The following is a 25,408-nucleotide window of genomic DNA, read 5'->3' as shown; positions in this document are numbered from 1 at the left end:
ACACGTAGAATGTATGAATATTACTTAAAATCATTATTGCCTATTTAAAATATGTTACGTTAAAATCTATTCTATTAGATTTTATTAATTTTAATAAATAAAAGCTAAGTTTTTTTTTATTTAATAAGTAAATTAAAACGAGTCCATATTTCTTAGTAAAATTGTCACAAATTTGGGACATTTGTTTGTACATGTCGCCAGTACCGCCTTCTCCGCCCCTCTCTTTACGATATTTTGTATTACTAAAGGGAAAATTATACGTCTTTCATCTGTTATTTGAGCCACGTGGCCGTCGGATGTTCACTAAACTAGTTAATAAACTCGTATTCACATGCTTTGATACATTTGATTGTGAATATTTATATTATTATGAGACATTACAGTATATAGGTGCATAGTACCTAATACATAATAGTTAATGCTACATTTCTTATACTGTTCGCCCCAAAAATACTATACACTATAATATGCACATGTCTGTAATATTTAAATAGTGTTATATCAAGGTTAGTGTTCTAAGTTGTTAGTAGATAAATATATAAAGAGGTTTCACATTTAATACAGAAAGACTAAATATTATTTATATGATATTAAGGCGTCTGATGTCGACTGCTGGTTCCTGTGGGCGCCCGCTTCCGACGAGACCGGCCGTTCTAAGATGATTAAACAGATTTGTGAAAATTTTTAAATTGATTATTTTTTTAAATTGATTTTTTAAATTTATTCTTTTAAATTGTAATAATTGGTCGTTACTTGTTAGGTATTCTTCAAAATGAGGTTATAATATATTTTTATTCGTTTTTAATAAAATGTACATACATATATATTTATATGTAACATTTTGGTATTAAAATAATATAAATACTTAAAAGTTAAATGGGGCTTATAGGAAGAAAATTGTGTTATGATATATTTTAGGATTAGAATAAAAAATACTATCAAACATTTTTGATATGTTTATTTCAATATTTTTTAAGCGATGTTACCAAAACTAACGTACCTAGTACAAACGTCAGTGTACAAATTAATATTAAAAAAGCTGGTATAGATTGAAGTTTTAAAATTTAATATCTTTGAATCCTTTTCATGTTTAAAGTATAAAAATAATTACTATGTCAATCGCAGTAGAATATACGAAAATATATAGTAGTCTTATCACATGTTCGCATCGAGAAGGTATATACGAAGCGTTACCCGTTTGTCATTCGATGACAGACGTTAATGGTATTATGTGCCGACACTTACATATGTATGAAAAAATGAAAAACCGGAAAAGATATGTATGTAATACTTTGCGAACTTGGGTTAAGCGAACAGATGTTTCTTTCAATTAAAATTGAATTTCTTTTGATAAAATGTATATATATATATAATATTACCAATATTCTATATTGCAGAAATGTTGATACCGATATATATAACTATATATACATATATTTATTGCAATAATTATTCAAACGTCAATAATATATTGTTTTTATTAAAGTACTTCATTAAATTCGGTAACGATAAATCTTTTGTTTGATACAATTTTTGGATGTAGGAACCGATTTACTGTTTTAAAAACAGTATACTATATATAAAGCATTCGAATACCTGTTTACGGTTTTACTAATTGCAATAAAAAGTAAGCAAACAATATTTTATGTATGTTCTTATATAATAAGTTACGTAAAGATATATATTTTTTGTTTATTTTATGCTAAGGCTTCATTTGCACTGGTATCGTGGAATATTCTGCCAATGTCAACGTTTTTATTTGTTGGACAAATTATAATTTTAGTACTGTGTGTAGAAAACACGAAGGTGTTTATTAAAATCATGATTTCTTAGAGTTAATGTATGTATGTATGTATGAGTTAATGTATGCATTGTACATATGACATAAATTGTACTTATACACATATAGTATCAAAAGAATACTGAAACCTATTTTATCACGTTTTAACAAACAGTTTGCAGTTTTTCATTCTTATATCTAGTTTGATATTTTATATATATCTAGTTTGACATTTATAATTAAATAACGAGGTTCACATAATAACATAGAATAATATTACAAGTCTTACGTACAAACAACTAATTAAAAAATAAATGAACATCGCCGGGGAAACATAGTTGTATGGTTAAAATATGATATTACGAGTGACCAATAACTAGAAGATTTCTGATACCACCCAAGAAATGGAATCGCATTGCTCTCCTAACATCGGGGCAATCATGTAGTCTTAGGTATAGGATATAAGTTTTAATATGTAATTCTTATTATAATATACATATAAGTAAGTTTCGTAGTTTTCTTGGAACCTATATAAATCAAGCTTAATTACTAACTGATTCCGTGATCAGTGATCAGGGTTATAAATATGTATTTCGTAATATGGCTGTTTGACTAAAATTAAAAGTTGTATGTATTTTATAATGTCTAGTAAAGAAAAAATTATCAAAAATATAAAAATCGATCGGATCGATCAACAGTATACATAAAATTTTATTAAAATCTGTGAAGCCCTTTCGAGTATAACAAATGACACTGTGAAATGAGAGTTGTATATGTATGATAGTATAATGCTATTTCACATTGTGTACCCTATGACTTATATATAATACTAACCAACACGAACGTTTAAATCCATTTAGTAGATACATAATATATTTTTTATTGTATCTCTTTAAAGTTGTTCAAAGTGATATAAGATTTCTACACATTCTCATTTAAATTATTATTTTCGGATTCGAATTTTCATCTCACATCGTGTGCTTGTGATCACAGTTAGTGCAAAAGAAGTCGAAACAACGGTTACAATGAAAAAAAGTATATAACAGCGAAGTAAAATCAGAAAATCAGACTTAGTATAATTATTTTTCTTGATTGGAAGCTATCTTTATTATTAGTAGGACTAATTAAATTGTATAGTATTAAACGTATAAACAACTTCATATTTACTTCATATTACTCATGATGTCGGAGAGTAAAATGAAAAAGAATTAATTTAGAAATAATAATTAACTGTCATTATAATATAAATGTTTGATATTTGTAATTTTTTAGTTTCGTAAAGCAACGGTCCAATGTTATCCAGCCAATGTATTAAAGGAGTTAGTGGGAGGGGTAATTGCCTGAGATGATGTTTAATAAGTTTTTAATAGCTGCTACGGGGCGCGCCGTTTATCCGCACCCGAATATAACAGCTTCTTTAGACACACTTTAATACATTTCTATAGGTATATAATAAAATCGATATATTATAAAGATTTATTTTTCAGACTTTATTTTTTTTATCTATAATGGACATTGAATTGATTGACTGTGGTTTTAATTTAACTGCCTAATATATATGTAAGTTATTTTCAAATTTTAATCGATTTTTAATCTTTTTTATATATTTTTTTAGTTATATTAGCTGATTTTTAAAAGAACTTCGACGGGCTGATAGAGTGTATAATAGGCTGTGTTAATATATTTTTTTCTGAATTATAAAAAGTTTTATTTCTAAAATCACCTAAAATTTCTCAATAAAATCACTGTCTAGATAGTTACTAGGCATGACGTTTAGTTGGGTCATACATTTCGAGCAAATATGTTCTTAACATTAAAGAAATGTTGAGCTAATTTTAAACTAAAAAATACAAACTAAAATTCATTACGCAGTTGATATTCCAGAGGTCGCAGGTTCGAATCCTGTTCGAGTCGATGAGTTTTTATTTTATACTTTCAGCTTGAGACTAAAAATGGACTTAGTAAACACCATCAATATTAGTAAAAACCCGACCAACAGCTAGTATATACATTAAAATACTTACATGGGCACTTCACCCTCGTAAAAGACAAAATCTATTTGTAAATACATATACACATATATTTTTTATTTAACAAAAAAGGGCAAGTAAAATTACTTACGACTGGCCCTCAAGCCCCTAAAAGGGGTCAAGCACCTATCCTCGAGATTTAGCAGCGTAAAGGGACACGAAATATCCTATGATTTCGCACAAACCTACCCTTTCCATCCTTCGAAACGTTTCAGGGGTAATTTTATAATTCTTCCCTCTCAAACCATTTTCATTGATTAAATATTTATGTAAGTCCCCGATTTGTTAGGCAGGTTAATTGCCAGACGAAATTATCTTCCATTTCATCAATACCTTAACATCGGACCGCGTATAAATGTTGTTTAATGGAAATATCCGATTTTTAGGAGTCATATTTCGGATCCCAGCCATATACAGTGAAATAAATGATGAAGCGGCATGCAGTCCATTGTATAAAAAAGCATAGGATGTTATTGTTACAATAAAATTAGTACTGTAAGTAACCATTATGCTAATTGTGGTTTTGTTTTGTTAGCGCTAACTGGGCGGCGTCTGCTCAGCCGTTGAATAAAAGTAGCGATTGTTTGTAAAAATATTGTGACAAGAAAATTGATACTTACAGCGCCGTCGAAATTGCCGCCTAATTAGGTGCACGCGCCTCCCTTTGTAGATTTAAAATTAGAACGGTTAACTTTTTTATTGTTGTCACGTAACAGATTCTGGGATATTTTTATGGTATCCTTTCTAGAGTTCGTTATGATTCGAACGTAATTTGAAATATTATTTTTTATCACCATAAATAAAAATTAATTGCAATTTATGTAAACATTTTTAAGAAACTAAAACATATTATGTATGGCAACTACAACTTTGTGTTAACATTTTGAATTAATTTAATACGTCAGGAAATAATTACAATCTACATATGCCAAGACATAAATTAATTGAGAAGTTTTTTTAATTGTTTAGTTGTGTTAAAAATATTAAGTCCTTTATAGCATAATACTTTTGGAAATATAACTCTAGTCAATAGGATATGAATGCCTATTTTAAAGTTTCAAGGGAGTGTGAGATAAAATAATAAATAGATTTACATAAGTTTTTCAGTATATCTAATAAAAATAATAATAATAAAATTATCTAAAATTAAAAAATATCCTTTCTAAGCGGTACAATTCAGTTAGTTAGTTAGAAATTTTGTTAAATTAAAAAAAAAAACTGGTATAAAATACAGTTTTTACTTGCAATATCAAACCGTTACTAGTTGCCTATTTTAAATAATAAAATACCCCAATGAATAATAAATTACTTATTTTAACATTTATATTTTCCTTGTTATTCCCAAAGCTTTGATTTCGATGTTCGATACATTAACAAAGTTTTATTTTATACAAGGAAACACATAACACTGAACAGGTAGTGCGTATAATAACCGTTCGGTTCAGAACTTTAATTAATTTATATTAAATGAAAATATTCCAATATTCGTTGTTCAGATGAGGATAAAGTTTGTAAAAAGTGAAACATAAAATTTAATTGAAATCCATCCTGCAGTGATTGTAGACCTATATGTATATATATAAAATATTTGTTAACTTAACAGACACTCAAAAAATTTCTGACCCCAGTACCTGAAGAAGGTTCTGTCGTTTAGGTTGTATATGTTTTAAAATTGTAAGTAACGGATAAATATTTAAACAAATAATTACTATTCATTCTTGTAAAAGATAGCATGAAATCTCTCTATCATAAGTAATTAAATAAAATAACATTTATAATGGAATATTAGTTTTTAATTTCATATATAATTTACGTTACAGATAAAAAAAAGCTCATAAATTGTCAGTGGCGTGTGGTACGTCAAAAGAAGCCGTTGTAGTCTTAAAAGCTCACCAATTAGGAGCTAAAAGCACCGTCGGGCCTCGCGGACGCGGTTTCTCATCAATTTTGTACGATACACTCCGTAGCTCGAAAGTTTAGTGCAAAGAAACTTGCCTCTAAGGATAGCGGGATTCTTTTTACTTATTGGTTTATCCATTGTAACTTATATATCACAAAGAGTACTTACTTACCACTATAATAGTATGATTTAGTAGTTTACGTTTTAGAAGTCAATGGAGAAGTTATTTATTTATGAATAGTCTCTCTTACAATCATTATCTTTAAATAATAAATCTCACTTTTACTGTTTATCAGTTATTAAGAGAAATTCTTAGATTTTTTTTTGTTAGTTTTATAAGTATTAATTCGCAAAAGGTTATATTCTCTGTAATATAACATAGGAGATGTTAAATTTTAAATTATATTACGAGAAATATTATTGGTAATAGGTTAAGTTCTAGACATTGTGCTGAATACTAAACTTTGTATTTTTACGTATGCATATGCATATATATACCTTTCTTAGAAAAAGCAAACATAAACTATATAGTAATTATTAAGTACTAAATATGTATTGCAATGTTACATGCACAAGACATTATCAGCAGCTTCACTCACCTTTTTTTTACTTTATTAGCTCTTAAATTATGCTTAGCAAGAAACAAACGTATGTACATACTTAACTTGAGACATATAGATATGTTTATTAGAAAATTTTAAAGTGAAAATATTACATTGTTTTCATATAGGATTCAGATTAATTGTATCTATAAATTTTTGACAATCTATGTATGCATGTATAAAATCATATTAGTCCTGTTTTATTTTGTTCCTCGTAGAGTCAGGTAAGTTTTAGTTTTGCTATTAAAATACAAATAAATTTTAAAAATAGCTAAATTTGTTAATTCTTCGATTTTATAAGGAGCTAGTACACATATACAGATGTGTTTATTATTAAAATCGGAATCGTTTATTAAAGAGCATTCTTTAATGGAAGACTGAAAAAATTGTGAAACGACTGTATACAGCATAATAAAATTAATGATATTATAGTTTTTTTTCAACTATAAGTAAAAGAATGATGATTAAGTAAAAAAAATATAACTTTATTCCTTTGCATGTGCAGCTGACAGTTAATGTTTCTTAGTAGTTTTTAATATACTATTTCCTATCTAATATTTCTGTACAATTTTTAATTTTTGTTACTTTTATATGTTTATTTTGTATTTATACATGATAACATACGGCGGGACAACTCGTGTCTGTCCCCTAGTATAAAACATCAAAGAGTTTTATTTAAGATATTCCACCCAGTATTAACTGTTAGGGAAAGACAGATGTTAAGTAAAATAATTGAGTAAAAATAACATACAGTTAATTAGAAGTTCTTACGCACTTTCATTCAAATAATCCTTAGATATGTTCGAAGGGAAGCATAAACACCATTAAAAATTTACTATACTTGACCGATACATAATAACTGCAATCTATAGGAATATCTTATATTTGTTATAAGAAATTTTTAAAAATAACCTCCACATGAGTAATGAAAATACGACAGTTATAAATAAATTTTAGTAAAAAAAAAATCTATTATGTAAAGAAAAAATTTAATATCTTTTCTTCTTCGTACCAATATATTTTTATTAACTAATATCACATAATATTTTGCATTTAAATAATTAAAAAATAGCACCAAATTAATACGATATTAATTTAGAATCCATTACGACATTCGACACAAATAATTTCAGAAACCAATTTGTTTCGAAACAAAAACAATATAGAGGATACTGCATTTACATCGCCTTTTCCATTATAAAGAGACTTGAGACAAAAAGGCGACTCCGAGCCACAAGCAAACCTTAAAAACTTCCCGGCATGAAAGTTTAAAAGTGATCCGGGGAGGCAGGCGTTGCTAGGCGACGCCTCCTAGTAGACTTACGCCACAAATCTGGGTTACAGTGAGTAACGAATATTTATTGTTTCTTGCTTACATTTATGTTATATAATAAAATGAAACGCCTTTAACGGATTCCCTTCAATTTTGATGATATTATTTAAATGTTTTTTAAGCAGTGGTAACAATATAGAAAGATTTACAAGAAATGACTGCATTTAAAAGGATTCTTCATTTCTTTCCTTAGAAATTTACTTTGGAAGTATGAATAATAAGATTTTTAAACGCGCTCCACGAATGGAATAGTGTGATTTTTAAATGAAGAAAATGGGAACACATTCAAGACTCGCTCCAAGTATGTTTCAAACATAATTTATATCGCAAAAGTTTAATGAAAAATAGAATTTATATATTTTAAGTATTATTCCACACAAAAATTTTAAATTTAATATATTGTTATTTGTTGAAATCAATACTTTAAATAACTAAAATATCGAATTAAAATAGGTTAAGTTAAATAGTTTTAATAAGCAAATTTGATTCCTGTAATAATAATAATAATAATAATGAAAAAAAAAACTGTTAATAAAATAATGCAACGAAGTAAATATGTATTTAACTAAGTATAAAAAAAAATATCAAATATTATAGTTTGCAGCATGAACCCCGAGTTGATTCAAATCGCATTGACTTAAAATATAGAGAACATTTTAATTCAAGAGACAGAAAGCTGAAATGGAGAATTACTGAACTAAAATTCACTATAAAATCCAACTCGACGTTAATTTTCTACAATTTACACCACACATAACAAAAGGAATTCTAAGCGGTGGAGTCAATTAGCATGCAAATGTAAGAAAACGACGATTAAGAAGCCTTCGCACACCACGCAGACCCCGATGTATTGATCATGCGATTCTCACACGCTTACATACTACCATCTCTTTTTAACCTACCCACAACAGATCGCTATAAACATAAATACCGTGATACCACAACGTCGCTACTGTTGGCACGGTACCAGCGAATTTATATCATGATTCAACATATATAAAGATAATATTCGTCTGAAGGTATTAAGCGCTTGGCCTGTTGTTCGTTTTGCGAGGAAAACCCTTGTTGTGCCAGTAAATTCTGTTCCTATCTTTAAAGGAATAAAGATCTATTTCAGCGACGAGTTAAAAGAAAATGAGACGTTTATCAAAATTTCAGAGATTGTTATCGATGTTAAAATAATGAGGATTTTTAGTTATTTTCAATGATAATAGTCTGTTGGTTATTAATTTATTTATTTCTGAATTGCATTTTAAATTTCCCTTTTACCGCTAGTGCTGTAAAAGTTTTTGTTTCAAATTGTTTTTATAGATAGAAATCGGATATTTTACTCAAACAGAGTTTACCGTTAAATATGTTGATTATAATTTTTTTTATTCTGTGGCAAGTAAAGGTAAATATAACAATTTGTAAGTACTGCTATTGGGTCATACCAATAAACGTACATGATAACAGTAAAGGACGGTATTTTACAACAACTTTTACTTAGGGATCCATATTTAAACAAAATAACTTAGCAGTTTCTTGGTTAATAGCATTTTATATACAGCCAAGAAATATGTTTTCTATATGCTTTTAATAGACGATTAAAAACTCAAAAGTTTTACATTCTTCGTTTTACATTCTTTATTCAATTTTTTTTATTATGATTTTCAATAAAGAGAATACGAATTGTTTTGTTCTATATTTAAAATAATATGCTCATAATTGTTACACAGAAATATCTCTCGTTAAAACATCACGATCAATTACTTATTGACTGTTGCCAGGTTTATAAAAAAAAAATCTACTTCATATAAAAAATGCTAGAATTAAACCTTGTATTTTTTTAAGCCTTTTCAATATTTTTTTGCAGTTATAATATGTGAGATACATTGATATTTGAAGATATGCCGCGCGTATTACTCACGAGATGAACATACAAGATCAAATTATCCATCGTCATGCGAATTCAATATTTCGTCATCTCAAGCTTCAGAACTGTAATAATTCAAAGAGATATTTAATCAGAAAAAGCTAAACAGAATGCGAGTTCCTAATAACAAGGAAATATGTATTATGAGGGAAGGTTTTAAGTAAATTTAAATGTACGTAGACTTCAATACAATATGTATGTCGATTATATATTTAAATAGATACAGTAAATTATTTGTTACATTAAATGTTTATTGGACAAATCACTTTTATGAGATTATATTCGCTAATGATAACGATTCTAAATAATTTTAGTTTCGAAATGTGATGTTAAGTCATTGAGTAAAATATAGGCATTTTTTAAATAAAAATAAATTTTAAAATCTTTGGGGTTGATTAGGAATTATAGGACTTTACTTTCGAATATGTCAATATTAGAAGGATTATTTTAATGGCAAAATTCTGGTCTATCTTGTGATTGTTAAAATTTTACATTTGGTACAAAATATTTTCCTAATTAGAATACCTACTTTTACGGATTAAAAAATACATGGTTATACATAAAATATGAGAACATAATAATAATAACCACATAAAATATACAATAACATAATAATAATAACCACATAAAATATACAATAAAATATACATTTTTATGCTTTTGTCCAGTTAAAAGGTTAGCCAATAAAAGATAAATAGAAGTTTTCTGGGTATAAAGACAACACAAACAGAAATGGAGTCATTACTAATTTTTATGATTTAAAATTATACCACCAATGTCTATTTCAAAAAGACATTACAACTTATACCTGTTTAATAGTATGACTATATGAATTTTTTAAAGCATTGTGTAAGTTATATTATTTTAAATTTACATTAACTTCTCATATTGTTATTCTTTTTTACGAAACAAGTTTAGGAACATTAAAGTCATTTCTATATAATTTTTTTATTAAATTATCATCATAAATCTTATATCCTTTCATCACTATTAAAACTACATGGTCTTAATTTTCAACCGCTGACGACATATAATCTAATTTTTACAAACGTAACTCCATCTAGTAGGACATAATGGCAACATCCTGAAAGATGCAAAATACAGTAGACATGCGCGTAAAGAGAATTACCTACAGTCAATTTTCTACTTTCTACTTATGAAAATAAAGATTATTTTTGTTCTAATTGTTTGCGCGTGCGCTCTAACATTGATTGATTTCCAGTGACATATGACAGAAGCTGTTTTAATGAGTGCCGATGTGAGCAAAATAAAGCTTGATTATAGCAATAATAAACACAATTGTATAGAACCGAGTTATATAAGAGAAATGAATATTGAAGGTATGTTAATTTTTTTTTATTATTTTGCTTAGTTTGTTTTTATTTTTTTTACTTCTGTTAGGGACTGGTAGTTTATTTTCGATACTATTTGTAGATGTGTAACCAAAATCTGTAGAAGAATAAAGGAATTACTAACACGTATATTGTATTCTGTTGTATTGTAATATAGGATTAGGGTGCTATCTCGTGTTAATATGGAAGGTTGATGCCCGACTGTAGGGTTTGTCCTGCATCTGGGACACAGTGCTGGAAATTTAGAAAAGTAAAAATGTGTATTTATTTAAATGTAGTATTTATAATATTTACTGTTTAACGCTAAGTTAATATATTAAATAATACACTTGTATAACCGTATATACCACATAATAAAAATTATTCTGTTAGTTGTGATACATATTAAAATACAGAGATTCACAGTTATAACTTTTGACTGAAAATATCCAAGTATTATTTTACTATAAAATAAACTTGCTATTTTATTCTCTCGTTTCTTTTTATCCAGTTTTTATTATAATCCTACTGTTTCTTCCCTTGAATTCGTAAATTACTATTAGTTCTTAGAGTGTTTTCAAACCACATTCTAAACCTATAATTTCCCTTTGCGAGCGTCTACTATTTTATGTTTTTCATTATGATATACACTTAATACAATTTTGTTCATCTCACTAGTCGACCGTGTGTGTTAGACGCTTGTGACGGACACTATGACATACGGCTCGCGCACTTGTCACTACGAACGCATAATTTGTCCTCAATTACAAGACCATTTTATACACTGTACTCTGTAATAAAGTGGGGTCCGATTAAAGACTTCTCGTCTTTCGACAACTGTTCATAGTTGATGGAGGGGACAAATAAATTATTCATTCGAACTATTGAAACTGCATTATAATAGATTTTTATAAGAGTATACATTTGAATGCACCTGTTTTTGTTTTTTGACATGAATTATGTAATATGTTTTTCTATTATTCACTTTATAACATTAAATATCGAGTGTTAGATTAGTTTAGACGGCGTATATATACGAAATTCTTTAAGCCTCTGCAAACTTGCAAAATATTAATTGGTTTGTAAATTTTTACCCGACTACGGCGAAACCAAAATGCGGGGTGATGTTTTGTAAACTGTATGTATGTGTGTGAATGAGCCTCTTTACAGTTTTACATCTTAAGCTAGAACTTTTGACATTTGACTTCAGTGCCATTCTGTGCATTAACTATTACAAAATTATTAATTTCGTGCTATTTCGGTATCAAAATATGAAAATTGTTAAAAAAGTCTATGGCCTATGCCGAAAAAGCCCCTTCTATAAGTTTATAATAAGACTGTTCCTAGTTTTTCATTCATAAATTTTAGCTTGTGGTAGTATATTTGTAGAGATATGGATGACAGCAGTGAATTCATTCGTGTTTAGTGTAAGTGATGCAAACTAGTCGTAACTCGTAAGAGAACTGACAAGTATTAAACAGTAAGAGTATACATGCATTTATTTATACGTTAAAAAACAAATGATGTCTTCTTATACTAAGTACTTTCAATATTTTTAATTGGCTTGCTAATAGGTCGGCTTTTGAATTTTTTTATTGTTTTATTTCTCATAACAATGCAACAGCAGAAAAACTTGTAAACAGTACTTAATTTTTCTAGCACACTGATTCCGTTTCATGCCTTTATTTTAGTAGAGATCTTTAAAAAAATAAAAAATATATTACTATTAACGTCAACGTACATTTTTTAACAACAAACCTAATAGCTGGGGTACTTGTGAAATGAGGTGTGAATATTGCATCTCTACGGGATTCCACCCCATACTGGCCCCATGGGGGTGGGCATCTGGCTATCCCCTACCCCATACAATGTACATTTACAGGTATTCAATGAGCTCTGTGTTTTATTTTTGATATTGGCGATTGAAGTTTAAATTTGTCAATAATTGCATTATATCTAAAAGTGTTGAATTTTTTTTTATTTGTGGCGGTTTTTGTTTTAGTTTAGTTCATTATATTTACAATGAGTTCTTTACTTTCATAAATATTTAATATGTATGGTATTTTTGTTCTACTCAGTTATAAACCCTGTCGGCTTCCACGGCACATGTCTAGTATAGTATATATCGGATTTTATTACAAATTAATTATTTTAAAGACAGGACGCCAGCCTCGCTGACGTCACTAATGTCACTTGTTTCAGTACGTTCCAGATATTTTAAAATGAAACTTCAATTCTTCTAAATGTTCTTGTATTTCTCGAAGGTTCTTCATAATCACATTCTTTATGATCCGCACTCGCTGAACTCTGCAGTTCGCTGTCTTGCGTCCAGACGTCATGTTTTTACCAGAATTCAAACATAGTTCTATTCTCTTTGATTTCGTTTTACTTTTAACAATAGTAACGACGACCAATAAGTTGTTATAATAATTGATGCCAGTTATTTACATGTTGCATCCGTCATTGAAGCTGCTTGCGCCGATATATACATTTGAATAGAGGTTTTTTTCCAGCGTTCCTCATATTCTTCTTGCCTTGCCTATCCTGTATGCGTCGAGGTCCACATCATCCTCACGGACAGATGCCCCTCGACAGTCATAGCCACTACAAGCCAAAACATTCAGACTCCTTAACAAAGGACACACAATTACTTCATGATGCCAAGTAAGATTTTCATGTCCAATATAATTTGTTAATATTTTGCTAAGGTGTCAAATAAGATGCTTTGTTTTTTAATTCATAATTCATTAAATGTAACTAAAAATAGCGACTGTGGCTATCATTGGATTCTTTTGTATAAGGCTAAAAAGTATGTATAAGTGCTGTTATACTTATCAATAGTCTAAACTAGTAAAAGTGCTAAAAAACAATTAAATTTTTAATTTATCATTATTTTAAGACATTTAGAGGAAGACGTGAAAGTATTAACTGCTGAAGCAATAGCTAAGATGACACCAGAGGAATTGGAATTCCATTATTTCTCAGCGCACGATTACGACAGGAATTCTTTATTGGATGGTTTAGAAATGCTTAAGGTGACTGTAGAAAATATTTATATAAATCTACAGTGATTTAAAAATTCCGATATTAATGGCTAATGTCTTTTCCAGGCTGTCTATCATACGATAGAACACGCTGCGCCCGATCCTGAAGAAGATGAAGACATAGAACCTGAATCTGATAATCTGGAATTATATATTGGTAAGTATAACTATACCTTACGCTTATATTTAGAATGGTTTCAACAGTACTATTGTCCAACAGAAGGTTAAGGTAAGGTTAAGTTCACGGTTTCACAGAGAGCTGATAATTTTTGATGCCTGAAGCCCTTTCGATATTTATTTCTTACCCTATTTAGTATTTTTTTTCATTTCTTAACATCTCGCAAAATATTGACCCGTAGGGTTACAACTGCGATAGCTACAACTTTAAAGACACTCAATGTCATATGAATCGAAAATTCTAATGTGGATTTCTAGTGTAAAAAACGTCTAATTAAAACTGTGGCAATTAAGTTTGATAGCATTCTTTATAGCAAAAGAAAGTTCTAGCAAATCTTGATACATTTAGAGAATATTTTTTTTTTTTTTTTTTTACAACAGAAACTGACTAATAATATTCAATAAAAACAACTTTATTTCAAATTACAGCACTAGTGGATAAAACTCTAAAATCTGATGACACAAACAACGATGGCTACGTCTCGTACGCGGAGTACAGGGCAGCGAGAGGAAACACCACGGAGGATCGCTCACCAAGAGTGTTAGCGGGAAATGCTGGTTAGATTAGGTACTATTATTTTTTATTTTCCAATACAAGTATAAAATGAATTATAAATTATTGACTTCACGTATTTATTTCATAGCAATGCATTTTAATTTAGTTCACATGTAAAGAATTCTCTAAAATAATTTACATATAATTTGTCTTATTGACTTTATACGGTAAAATGTTGCTTAAAATAAAGTCTTGACAGAAGGTTCAAGCAAAACCTTTCTTTTTGTTTCAAAAACTAATTAAATATTTTAAAACTAATTCTCTTTCCGTCCAACAGGTTTTATTGACAGTGATATCTCTTCTGGCACGGTAAACCCCGCTCTCCCCACGAAACTGCATCTCTGATGCCATTCGATATATTTTCGTAAGGCTCTAAACTCACATTGCTGTAAAAGATGTACATACATAATATTACAGTGTTATTCTTAATACGATGGACAATAAAAATTCTTCTAACTATACAGTATTGCTAATAAATACCCTTGAAACAATTTGGTTCCTTGCAGTATAAGCTCAGCGCTGGAGGAATATAAAGCTGCTTGGTGAGGTTTTTGGCAGGAGAGTCGGTACAAACAGCCGTAGTCATTGTTTCTTTGCCCAACGAGATAGCTTAGGTATAGAAGAATCTCGTCTTCGGTTATGTATGAAGCGTTCTTGTTGTCTGTGATCGATAAACATAACATAAATGAAAATACGTATTTGTATTAACTCATTCAGAGATAGAAAATTGTTTCTGTGTTCAAAAATACAGAAAGCTTGCATCTCGACCACGATAATCGTTAATATAAGCATAGTAACATTTTCATTCATAAATCTTCGCATATGATAGTAAGTATGATGGTATCTAGTCATATGATTTAAAGACTGGAAACTGTTTCTTTTGTTTGACGTTACAAACTCTTGTTAAAGTGACTGATTATATTCGACGTAATTCACTTATACGCAGTATAGACTAGACTTCATACAATTAGCAATGAGTATTCAAAATGTACATCGGGATTGTATTTATTATTTCTTTGTGCTTTTATTCTAAACACGTTGGTCGCGTTGGTCATTTCGATGGAGTAATACACAGATGGACAGATAATCCTCTTGAAATAGGATTAAAATTAGGACGAACACGACAAACGCATCACGTACCGTAGGATTAGCGAGGTGGGCAATGGTCACTGGAATCGGTTATTTAGAAGGGCGACTAAGCTGTTTTGAACTTTATCTAAAGCAGATAAGGGCTTAAATAGAATGCATTCTCTAATTTTAAGTTCAAAGGTGCTTTTGCAGATGTTTATCTCTTTACTGGTCTCCCGTAAGTAGCTACTTCCCGAGCTTTGTGCTGTAATTGACTTAATGAATCGCAATTTTAAATATATAATAACAATAATATCTATATTCTTGAATATAAAAATTTATGTTTTGCCAAATATTAATGTATATATTAATTTAAAAGATGTGACAAAAACTCCTTGGTTTTTAATTAAAATAGCCTTTCAAGGAGGTTTTACATGTTTTTGGTTAATGTCACTTTATCATCAACCTATTGGTGCCCACTGCTAAGCAAAGAACTCTTCGCACATGGAAAAGGTTAGAGTATTAACCACCACGCTTGCTCAAGCCAGATTGGCGATTTTAAACTGATAATTTGAAATCATAAGTCCAGGCATCCTCACGGTGTTTTCCTTCACCGCCTGTCATTGGTGGCTAAATTCTCTTAGAAAGTACATATAACTCGGAAAAAATTAACATTACTACTTGCCAGGTTTCGAATACCCGTTCCCCTAAGGCCTTAACCTCCACTCCACCAATACCTTATTTTACTTACATGTATTATATTTTTGTTGACTCTTTACAAATAAAATATTTTTCTGTGACCATATTTGAACATTTAATATTTTATATCTCGTCGCAAAGCTTAATAGGAAAATATTAAAAAATATTAATGTGTGACAAGGAACGCTACCAAGATAGGAGGATTTTTTGTTCTTCGACAATTTATTTTGGAAATGGAAGCATCTTCACTAGCTCGTCATATATATTTTTACAAATTTAGGAACGAATTGATTCAATTACTTATTTTAGAATAATCGTTATTTAAAAAAAAATCTTTATAATCTTAAAAAGAATTACAATAAAAATTAATAGAAATATCCGAATATGAATTTACAATTCATTATAGATTAAAAATTATTTGGATTTTTTTTTATATTTCCTTTCTAGAATATTATTGTTTACCGTCTAAACTTCTTCCATAGTGATGTCCCTTCCACGCGCCAGCTCCGAAAAAGCCCGCAGCCAATATGAGAGCCTTCAGCACGATTAGTATGACCAGATTCGTCAGATTAAGACTGAGCACCTAACAATTTTATATTAAAATTAATAAAAAAGTCACCAATAACAAAAAATAACCTCAAGTTTAGAAAGATATCACTATTTTTAAACTTATCAATAGAACTTATCTATGTGTATAGATACAATCGTAATGTTAGCCTTACAAATTTCATGAGTCACCAAATGCTTAGATTATTTAAAGCCCACAGGAATGCGTGCATTTTTATAGATTACAGTGCGATACCAACCTGTGCCATACAGTCAAAACCAACCTGGCTACTCCCTGAGGACCTGGCGATGAAGTCCTTAGCCAGACTAGATACAACTTGAGCTCCGGTCCCACTTAGAAAGCTACCCGCTGTATCGAGTATCGAGGACCTTGCGTAGGTGGTTGTATTTATCGCACTGTCAAACCTATCACTGGCCTCTTCTTTGAAATTTGGAAAGTTTTCTTTAGGTAAAAATGCGCTCGGATCATAGTTCTTTGGATACATCTTCTTTGCGTATTGCGGTGATGAATAAGCTCCCGAGTGCTCGGCGCTAATGAACGGTAATAATAATATTAAGTAGACGACAACCATTATTGTTCGCAGACTATAGACGACTGGTGGAAGCAGGTAGCGTCGTAAGGATTTGCGTCTACAAACTTAACTTCGCTATTTTATCTCTTCGAGCTCTCTTTTGTTTATTGCACGCACGATGACATCCCTTAATGAAGGTATTGTTGTTGTTTTGTAGTGGCACTATCTGTTTTTTTAGGTGCGTCTGAGTTTTACTTCTGTACTTTTATGTATTTGACTTACCTATTCATTTAGATAAAACACGATGATATCATTATATGACAGCTAAAGGAAAATATTTTTTTTAACTGCAGGTAAAATGATTAACATTAACTGTAAGGAATATTATTTCTAAATAAAAAATGAAAAGGATTTTTTTTAAAGAAAAAGCAGCGACGGTCACAATTACAGGAAGGCGACAAAGATAAACCTAGCGGAACCGAATTGCTCATAGTCGTGTCGATGTAAGTTCCGTAATACTTATGAGTGAAAAAAAATAAAATTTTGGCCGCAATTTCAGATGTGATATAATATGTAATTCTAAATTGCTTAACCTTTAAGTAATCAAAACAATACGATCTATCTTTATTAACTTACTTAAAAGATTTTATCAATGTTTAAGGACTTATTTCATATTTATAAAATTTTTGTATATTCAATATTATTAAGGGAAAGTAAAGGGTATATGCACGTTTCACTTTAAATAAGGGAATTTATTCATTGTTTGTTTAAATTGACATAAACAATGAATTTTATTGAAGTATCAGAACCGATTTTGTGATCAGAACCTAGTGTTTGAAAGCAAAACAATGAAATTGATGCAATTGAATTTATACTGAAAAGTTGTGTATGAGATAGATTTAAAATTAAATTGTTTATTAAGCTGTTTTTATGTTATGGTTAATATTCAGCAATGTTATTGTTTGTTAAAACGAAAAAGTGTTTAAAGACAATCACCGTTTAATCTCGCTCTAACTAACATCTAGAACGAGTTATGTCACACGCGTTGAATTATTAAACTAAAATAACTTTGAGATGTTATTAAAATTATTTAACAAAATCAGAGGCCCTTTTAAATGTTACATACCTTATAAATAAATTTTAAAATTATTAATAAGTAATAAGCGTATATATAGTTTTGTTAGCTGGCCAGTTGATAGAGGCAAAATTCTTTTCAACATAATTATATTGATGAAGTTGGAGCGTTAATTACCTTGTAACTTACCTTGTAACTGATATATATTAAAGCTGGAAGCATGAATGTTTTTAGTTTAAAATTTATATAGTTATATATACGATCCTATATTATAAGATAATTATAAAAACTGTTATCAAAAGCGCCATCTAGCGACACTGGCTAACAGTAAAATGCCGACGTAAGAGAAATTTATATAGTTCTTGCATACAGCGCATTGCTTTAGAAAAACACACCAGATGGCATTATCTCTCTGAAACAACTTTATATTTGTATGTAATAAGTGAAAATATTTTATACTATAAAAATAAATTATTACATGTACAAATACTTCTTAGTTGATAGATTACCGATTTCATGTATAATTATAAAATATATCAGAATTCAGGAATAGATAAGAATTGTGAAAAAAGGAAAGTTCAAGATCCATACTTTTTGTATCCTTTATCTTTTGGGACCAGAAATGTTATGCATGAAATGAATTTACTGAAAATATAATTATATTAGTAAACAATTATTTAAATCCATTTTCTATTAAAAGATTCACTAAAAGTGATTCATATGTATATATTGAATAGTTACAAAAGAAATGAGAATAGTCACTTTAAAAATGCGAAAGTTTCTGAGAATGTTGTTGTTGTGTTGTTATTGTGTTGTAGTTGTGTTTAAACTTCTATCTCAAACGGATGGACCGATTATAATAAAATTAGGCACGCAGGAAGATGATTGCTGGTTTAACTTGTGTTACTATTTATTTAAATGAAACTAATATTTTTCGGATAAACTTCGCGTGAGTTATTTTTGTAAAAACTACATACTCCCGACGTTACGTTTGTGTTACTATTGATCCCAAAAATATCTACGTTGGAAGAGAAAGGAATACATATTAATAATATATATGCTTTCAAACTACGTTGTAACTGATGTCAATTACTCTGAGAAGTTTAAAACAAAAATCACCAATTATTATATATATCTATTACGGTTTTGTTAAAGAAATATATCTTATGTAAACTCCCTTCTGGTATAAATATCACGTATGACAATTGAATTTGTACAAAACAAGAAACGTATTAGACAATTAAAGGCGTTAACAGAAAAGTTATTAAATGATTAACTGTCATTAAAATGTGTTAAAGCGTGATCAGTATAAAATTTTTGTCGAATACTGTTATTTTATAGATTATAATATATATAAACAACACATAAACAGCATTGATGATATTTTTTATGACAAGTTCACCAGTCAGTTTAAATCATTCCTTTGTTATATTATTTACGGTTCTGGTACATTAAAACGTAACTATTTTCGTGTTCCGTCACATTTACCTCAATGAATTGCGTCACGTCCATGCTTTATGGTAAACGTCGAAAGCGTAATTGCCGCCATATTTTATAATAGCAACAAAGAACTTTCTTCCTAAATGTTTTTATACGGAACGCAGTCTATGGAGTTGTTTTGTATAACATAATATTTTTTTATTAAAATCTGTCTTTATGAATATTAAAGTTTACAATTATTATAAATTTTATTGTATATAATATTATTAGGAATCTATCTGACAAGTATTTAATAAATATATATATGAAGGGTAATAAAAACTAGATTATATTCATGCATGTAAATCATTATATAGATATATTTAATAAATATTTTTATAACATCAACTCCACGCATTTTTCATGACGGTCAAGGCCTGGTTTCACTTTCTTAAACCAAGACATTTTCACCACTCTCGCGGCGTCCGCGGCGTCGCTCGTTCGGTGCACGAGATTATTTCTCTTGAGATACATTAAATTACAATCACTGAGATAAGATTACGAATTATGTTGTAGTGCATAATTATGATGTGTAGTATGTAGTAGTATAGTATAGAATATAATGTTTCTTGTATTCTATTTCAGTAACAGACTTTCAAATTGTATAAGTTTAGTACATATGAATTTTATTTCCTTTCATATACATACATATAAACAGCAGTTATGGATTTTTAACATTTATTTTTCTCTTTTCTTTTAATCGATTTAGGTCCAAAGTTTAAGTCCAAAGATATACTTACCCATTTGAATATATAAAAAATATTGAATATATATAAAAAAGTATAGCTGTTTTTGTTGGTGTTGCAGAATTTTCTATAAATATGATGCTACAAAAGAATACATTTTCATTTAAATGTAGCGATTAGTTTTATTTAAACTTTAAGATCGGTGAATGTATTGAATATTGTGTTAAAATAAGAAAAGTATAGTAGTGAAATTATACTTTAATGTCATTGATTCCAATTTAGTGAGTTTTAGAAAGCATAAAGGAATCGTCGGGCGTTAAATAAGAGAATATGAATGGAATGCGCTAGAACCGTGACAAACCGCTCAGGGACAATTCAAACACAATAGTACCTTTGGTTTGCGAATGCCGGAGTGTCTCCGACTGGCGAGGATTCAAAATGAGATGAAGTCAATTATTTTTTTCTTAAAAATATAAAATTTATTTTATTTTATTGTCAACAATGCATATTTTTATAAAGAGATGAAAATATTATAGCAACCTTCACAATTTCCCATTGTAACTAATAATAACATTGCTCGTAATTTTGTATTCATGAAGTTAATTTAATTTTAATTGAAAATACCTACTTTATTTAATTCTAGTTCTTAAGATCTAATTTTTAAGACATTTAACATTAACGTAATGACATTCTAACATGTTATTTTATCACAAGAAAGCGTATTAAATTTTTTGATATCGGCCTAGTCTACATGGCACGATTGTTACTGGCATACAAAAAGTTTATTTATTGTTACTAAATAAATCTCATATATATGTATATATATTGGAGGAATATATAGCGCACATTAACAACGATAAAGGCCATAAATTCAAGAACTGATTTCGTACAAAATGCTTAAGATATTTGAACGACTATGAATGTTTCTCTATTCAAGAGTGATAAAGAATAAAGCTTTTTTTTAACACTACCTATGGACTGGAAAGTCTTATCTTGTTCTTGCATACCTATAACGATGAATCCAGTCTTCTTTGTCTCGTCATATCAATAATATTTCAGGCAATTAGAGGTAAATATCCTCAGTTTTACATACAGTAGTAATATAAACGTATTTTTCTTACGTAATCTTCATATAGATGTATAAAATTAAAATAAAATTTCAGTCATAAAATTACTTAATAATATTTTTTATGACAGTTACACGTACCCATCGGATGATATCGTGAAAGTAATTTTCTATTATATAGTAAATGTCAGTTGCGTAACCCATCATGAACATTAAAAGCGTTCAGATAAAAAGTAAAGTTGAAAATAGATTTGCATGCGTTCACGTCATTGGAAAGTTAGACCACACGATTCGGCTATCATCGATCATTCAAATGTGTTAAAGTGAACGTGTTTCTAATTATACAAGTCCATATATCTTATATTTTGGTGGAAATACGAAGTTGTTTTTCGATAATTGCACGAAATAATTCCAATAAATTGAATAATTTACTCAAATAGTTGACGTTATACTGGCGATCTATAAATAGGAACAAGATAAGATCTCTCCTTACGAAACTGTCCTTCCTGAAAAAGATATTATTTTTTTTATAAAATGTTCAGATTATTAAGATCAACGAATGAGTATTTAATGTTTTGTTTGTGTGTTGAAATATTGGCTGAAAGCGCAGGTCAAAATCTATTGAGTAATTTAATAGTATTTTGATTATAAAATTCACATTGTCCATGTGGAGATAAAGGATTTACTGAAGCAGAATCTAAATCGTTAAACTTAGGATATTTTTTGTTTGTAATATTGAATGTAACTGTAGTAATATTATTATTAAGTTATGAATCATATCTGAAGAAATATAGTATTTTCATTCGCAAATCTAAATATAATTACATATATTCATGTGAGAAAGCCCGATGAGAAACGAAATATCACAGCAGACACTCGCCGGGCATTAAAATTGCATAACTGCACAGATTATTTTTGCATCAGACGTCTTTTTTGTTTTTGAACAAATTGCCAGAGGCGAGATCGTTGGTAAAAGCACACAATTAGAGCGAAGTTGATCGAGTGATAGCGATAATAAGTGGTTTATTGTGGAGAGAGCTGCGGAAAATGTCATGAGAATGAAGTTTTAAAAATATATGATTAGAAAACAATGTCGCATCAGTATAACGATGAATTGTTCATAAATCGTTTTTGTAATGTGGTTAGTAGTACAATATCTACAATTTTATCTCATTGTAGAATCTGAAATTAGTCCTCTAAAGTTAAAAGCTACCGTATTTTTTATTTATAATATGAAATTTAAAGGATAACAATTTTTCTGTTTTACTTTATATCAAAAGCACACGTATGTACAATATTATTTAGGAACCAACAAATAATACAAGATTTTTTTTTGAAAAAGTATTTGATTGTTGCATTATATTTGGGAGATAAAATATATAGCTGATCTAGGTAATAAAGAGTATTTAGGTAATTTGTTCATTTAATGGTTTTTTTTAAACGAAATACTTAAAGGACAGATTGTAAGTACTTTAAAGTTATGAAGTGATCTGGAAACCTCATAAAACTTAAATTGTTCTCTAAGAAAAACTAAATTCTCACAGTGAAAAACTTTTCACTGCGATGCAGGTCAGGGTTTCGAGAGAGATGCGATAGTAAATTGAGATAAATCACTGGTAAACGACTGTCGCAGTGCAATTATGCCGCTCATTCGTCGTGACCGAACTGAAACTATCATTGCATTAGAGAGCAGGGAGGGCGGTTATTGTGCATCAAAAATGAAAACTATATCAGTGTGGTGTTGCAGACGCCAGCGCTCAGTTCATACACGCCTCGCCACCGCGCAAGCACGCGGTCCAAAGAAAGTGAAAACGTTAAAATGAAAACGACAGTGCTTCTTGTCGGTTGTTTACTGCATATTACTGTTGCTAACACCAAACATGAACTAAAAGTCGTTGATAATCATGAAAAATATAAAACTTATCAACTGGATGTGCCAGGAAAGGAACCTATTACGATTATCGAAAACAAATCACTGAAGGAGGACCCGCAAAGTAAGTGGGATATTGTGGAGACGCAAGAAAATGATGACGAGATTAAGAATTTAATGACTCATATAATCCATGATATACATAGTGACAAACCGCGGTGTTACGGACCATCTTGTCAGGAGGGATTCGTTGAAGACGAGGGACCTCAAGAACATGGAGACGATTATGTTTTGGATAATAAAGATAAATTAAAGGATTTCAATGATTATTCTAACGAACGCATGCAGGCTATTGCAGCCTTAGCTGCAAAGCTCAAGAAATTGAAGAATAAGTCAGATCGCTATTCTTCTGCCTCCAGCCAAGACTATGAGAACGATGATAAGGTATATACATCGTGGAATCGTCTTAAAGTTAAACAACATAAACATCCATATGACGATAAAGATGGGTGGGTAACTTTAGAACCTGTGGCTTGGTCAACTAGTAAGGTATCAAAATGGAAACCAAATGTAAAGAAACAAAAACCGAGCTATTGGAATGATAATGAAGACACAAAATATTCAAACGACGATCGGTTTCAAGATTCCGAAGATAGCTACGTTTATCCTCAAAAACGGCCAACTATGACTCGCCCTGGCTATATTAACAATAAGCTATACATGCCTCAAGAGTTTGAATCAGAGCTGCCTTCAAAACCGTCTTGGACAAAGGACAAACCTCAACATAACATGCAAAGTTTTCACTCATCCTGGTCTTCAGACGACAGTCGCCGACCCTATAAACCAAATTGTGATCATAGCGAAGACTATCCTAGCGAGGACTCAATATATTATGGAATTTCAGATTCAGTAGTCACTGATAACCGCCCTCCAAATTTCCCATTTGAATATGAAGCACTCCATCAAGCATCATCACAAAAACGACCTTTGCGTCGACCGACTCAAGTTGTATATGCTGATACTCCAGACTATCATAGTGATCATCACTCTAGACCGCCTTACGGTGACGGCCAATGGGTATTATTATCAACAACCAAAGGATACCGTAATAAAAAACGCCAAAGATCGCTTAGCTCATCCGAAGAAAACACAGATGTTCCATCGATAACTTCGCATCAATCAGTTTCATTGACTGTATTACCAGTGGATGAGAATTCACAAACGAATATGACGACGTCACATGGGGGTATGTTGGAAGTTGAAAAAACTTTTCAAACTGTAGAGGAGTCTAAACGGGATATGGATTTAAAGAATGAATTAGAATCATCAGCTAGTCAACTGCGGCCGGTTAGGAAAATTGTTAAGAAAAAACTTGTAGGGAACAAAAATTCTCCCGATAGCTCAACAGTGTTAGCGGCTGTTGGTGCTGGTATGGTGCCAGCAACGATGGCCATGGTTGTACCCATGATGCTTGGCAGACGTAGAAGGAGAGACTTGGACTTTACGCCTCAGATATTACATATAGATGATATCTTGCGATCGTAATTTATTTATATATATATTTAAATAACTTATTTATTTAATAGGTGTTCTGTGATTGTAAATAGATTGTAATATTTGGTTTTATTTTATTTATAAGTAACTGATAATACGATAAATTTTAATAAACTTTTTACTTTTTCAATCAGAGTTATTTCTTATTTGGAACTATTGTAGAA

At 29.9% G+C, this 25,408-nt stretch overlaps 3 protein-coding genes across 5 annotated transcripts; 2 read left to right on the top strand and 1 right to left on the bottom strand.

The window, feature by feature from the left end:
• Positions 1 to 10,803: 10,803 nt before the first annotated feature.
• LOC116770907 (multiple coagulation factor deficiency protein 2 homolog) lies at positions 10,804 to 17,727 on the top strand. Of its 3 annotated transcripts, none has more exons than XM_061520906.1 (6): positions 10,804 to 10,900; positions 13,405 to 13,555; positions 13,791 to 13,926; positions 14,002 to 14,092; positions 14,542 to 14,680; positions 17,587 to 17,727. In XM_061520906.1, exons 1-5 carry the CDS (start codon positions 10,807 to 10,809, stop codon positions 14,673 to 14,675), a joined length of 606 nt encoding a protein of 201 aa, XP_061376890.1. In that variant the 5' UTR covers positions 10,804 to 10,806; the 3' UTR covers positions 14,676 to 14,680; positions 17,587 to 17,727. The 3 variants fall into 3 exon arrangements, with proteins under 3 accessions (XP_061376890.1, XP_032518437.2, XP_061376891.1); XM_032662546.2 differs by lacking the exon at positions 17,587 to 17,727 and adding an exon at positions 14,946 to 15,127; XM_061520907.1 differs by lacking the exons at positions 10,804 to 10,900; positions 17,587 to 17,727 and adding exons at positions 12,288 to 12,318; positions 14,946 to 15,127.
• On the bottom strand, positions 14,933 to 17,589 carry LOC116770811 (uncharacterized). Its single transcript, XM_032662431.2, has 4 exons — positions 17,266 to 17,589; positions 16,898 to 17,018; positions 15,149 to 15,329; positions 14,933 to 15,054 (listed from the first exon to the last, which is right to left on the bottom strand). Exons 1-4 carry the CDS (start codon positions 17,572 to 17,574, stop codon positions 14,949 to 14,951), a joined length of 717 nt encoding a protein of 238 aa, XP_032518322.2. The 5' UTR covers positions 17,575 to 17,589; the 3' UTR covers positions 14,933 to 14,948.
• Positions 17,728 to 23,554: 5,827 nt separating the features above from the next.
• LOC116770908 (uncharacterized) lies at positions 23,555 to 25,374 on the top strand. Its single transcript, XM_032662547.2, has one exon. It carries the CDS (start codon positions 23,640 to 23,642, stop codon positions 25,233 to 25,235), a length of 1,596 nt encoding a protein of 531 aa, XP_032518438.2. The 5' UTR covers positions 23,555 to 23,639; the 3' UTR covers positions 25,236 to 25,374.
• Positions 25,375 to 25,408: the final 34 nt, after the last annotated feature.

Source organism: Danaus plexippus, chromosome 7 (genome assembly GCF_018135715.1).
Source record: "Danaus plexippus chromosome 7, MEX_DaPlex, whole genome shotgun sequence".
In the NCBI taxonomy this organism is placed as follows: Eukaryota; Metazoa; Arthropoda; class Insecta; order Lepidoptera; family Nymphalidae; genus Danaus; species Danaus plexippus.
This window is presented reverse-complemented; position numbering and strand designations above follow the sequence as displayed.

What these genes read in the sequence shown, in the direction of transcription:
- LOC116770907 (XM_061520906.1), top strand. Translation starts at nt 10,807, where the DNA reads ATGAGTGCCGATGTGAGCAAAATAAAGCTTGATTATAGCAATAATAAA. An exon ending in CAATTACTTCATGATGCCAA is followed by an intron (nt 13,556 to 13,790) that starts GTAAGATTTTCA and finishes CATTATTTTAAG; the next exon opens with ACATTTAGAGGAAGACGTGA. An exon ending in ATGGTTTAGAAATGCTTAAG is followed by an intron (nt 13,927 to 14,001) that starts GTGACTGTAGAA and finishes TGTCTTTTCCAG; the next exon opens with GCTGTCTATCATACGATAGA.
- LOC116770811 (XM_032662431.2), bottom strand. Translation starts at nt 17,574, where the DNA reads ATGGTTGTCGTCTACTTAATATTATTATTACCGTTCATTAGCGCCGAG. An exon ending in GGTCCTCAGGGAGTAGCCAG is followed by an intron (nt 17,019 to 17,265) that starts GTTGGTTTTGAC and finishes TAAAATTGTTAG; the next exon opens with GTGCTCAGTCTTAATCTGAC. An exon ending in CTATGGAAGAAGTTTAGACG is followed by an intron (nt 15,330 to 16,897) that starts GTAAACAATAAT and finishes TATCGATCACAG; the next exon opens with ACAACAAGAACGCTTCATAC.
- LOC116770908 (XM_032662547.2), top strand. Translation starts at nt 23,640, where the DNA reads ATGAAAACGACAGTGCTTCTTGTCGGTTGTTTACTGCATATTACTGTT.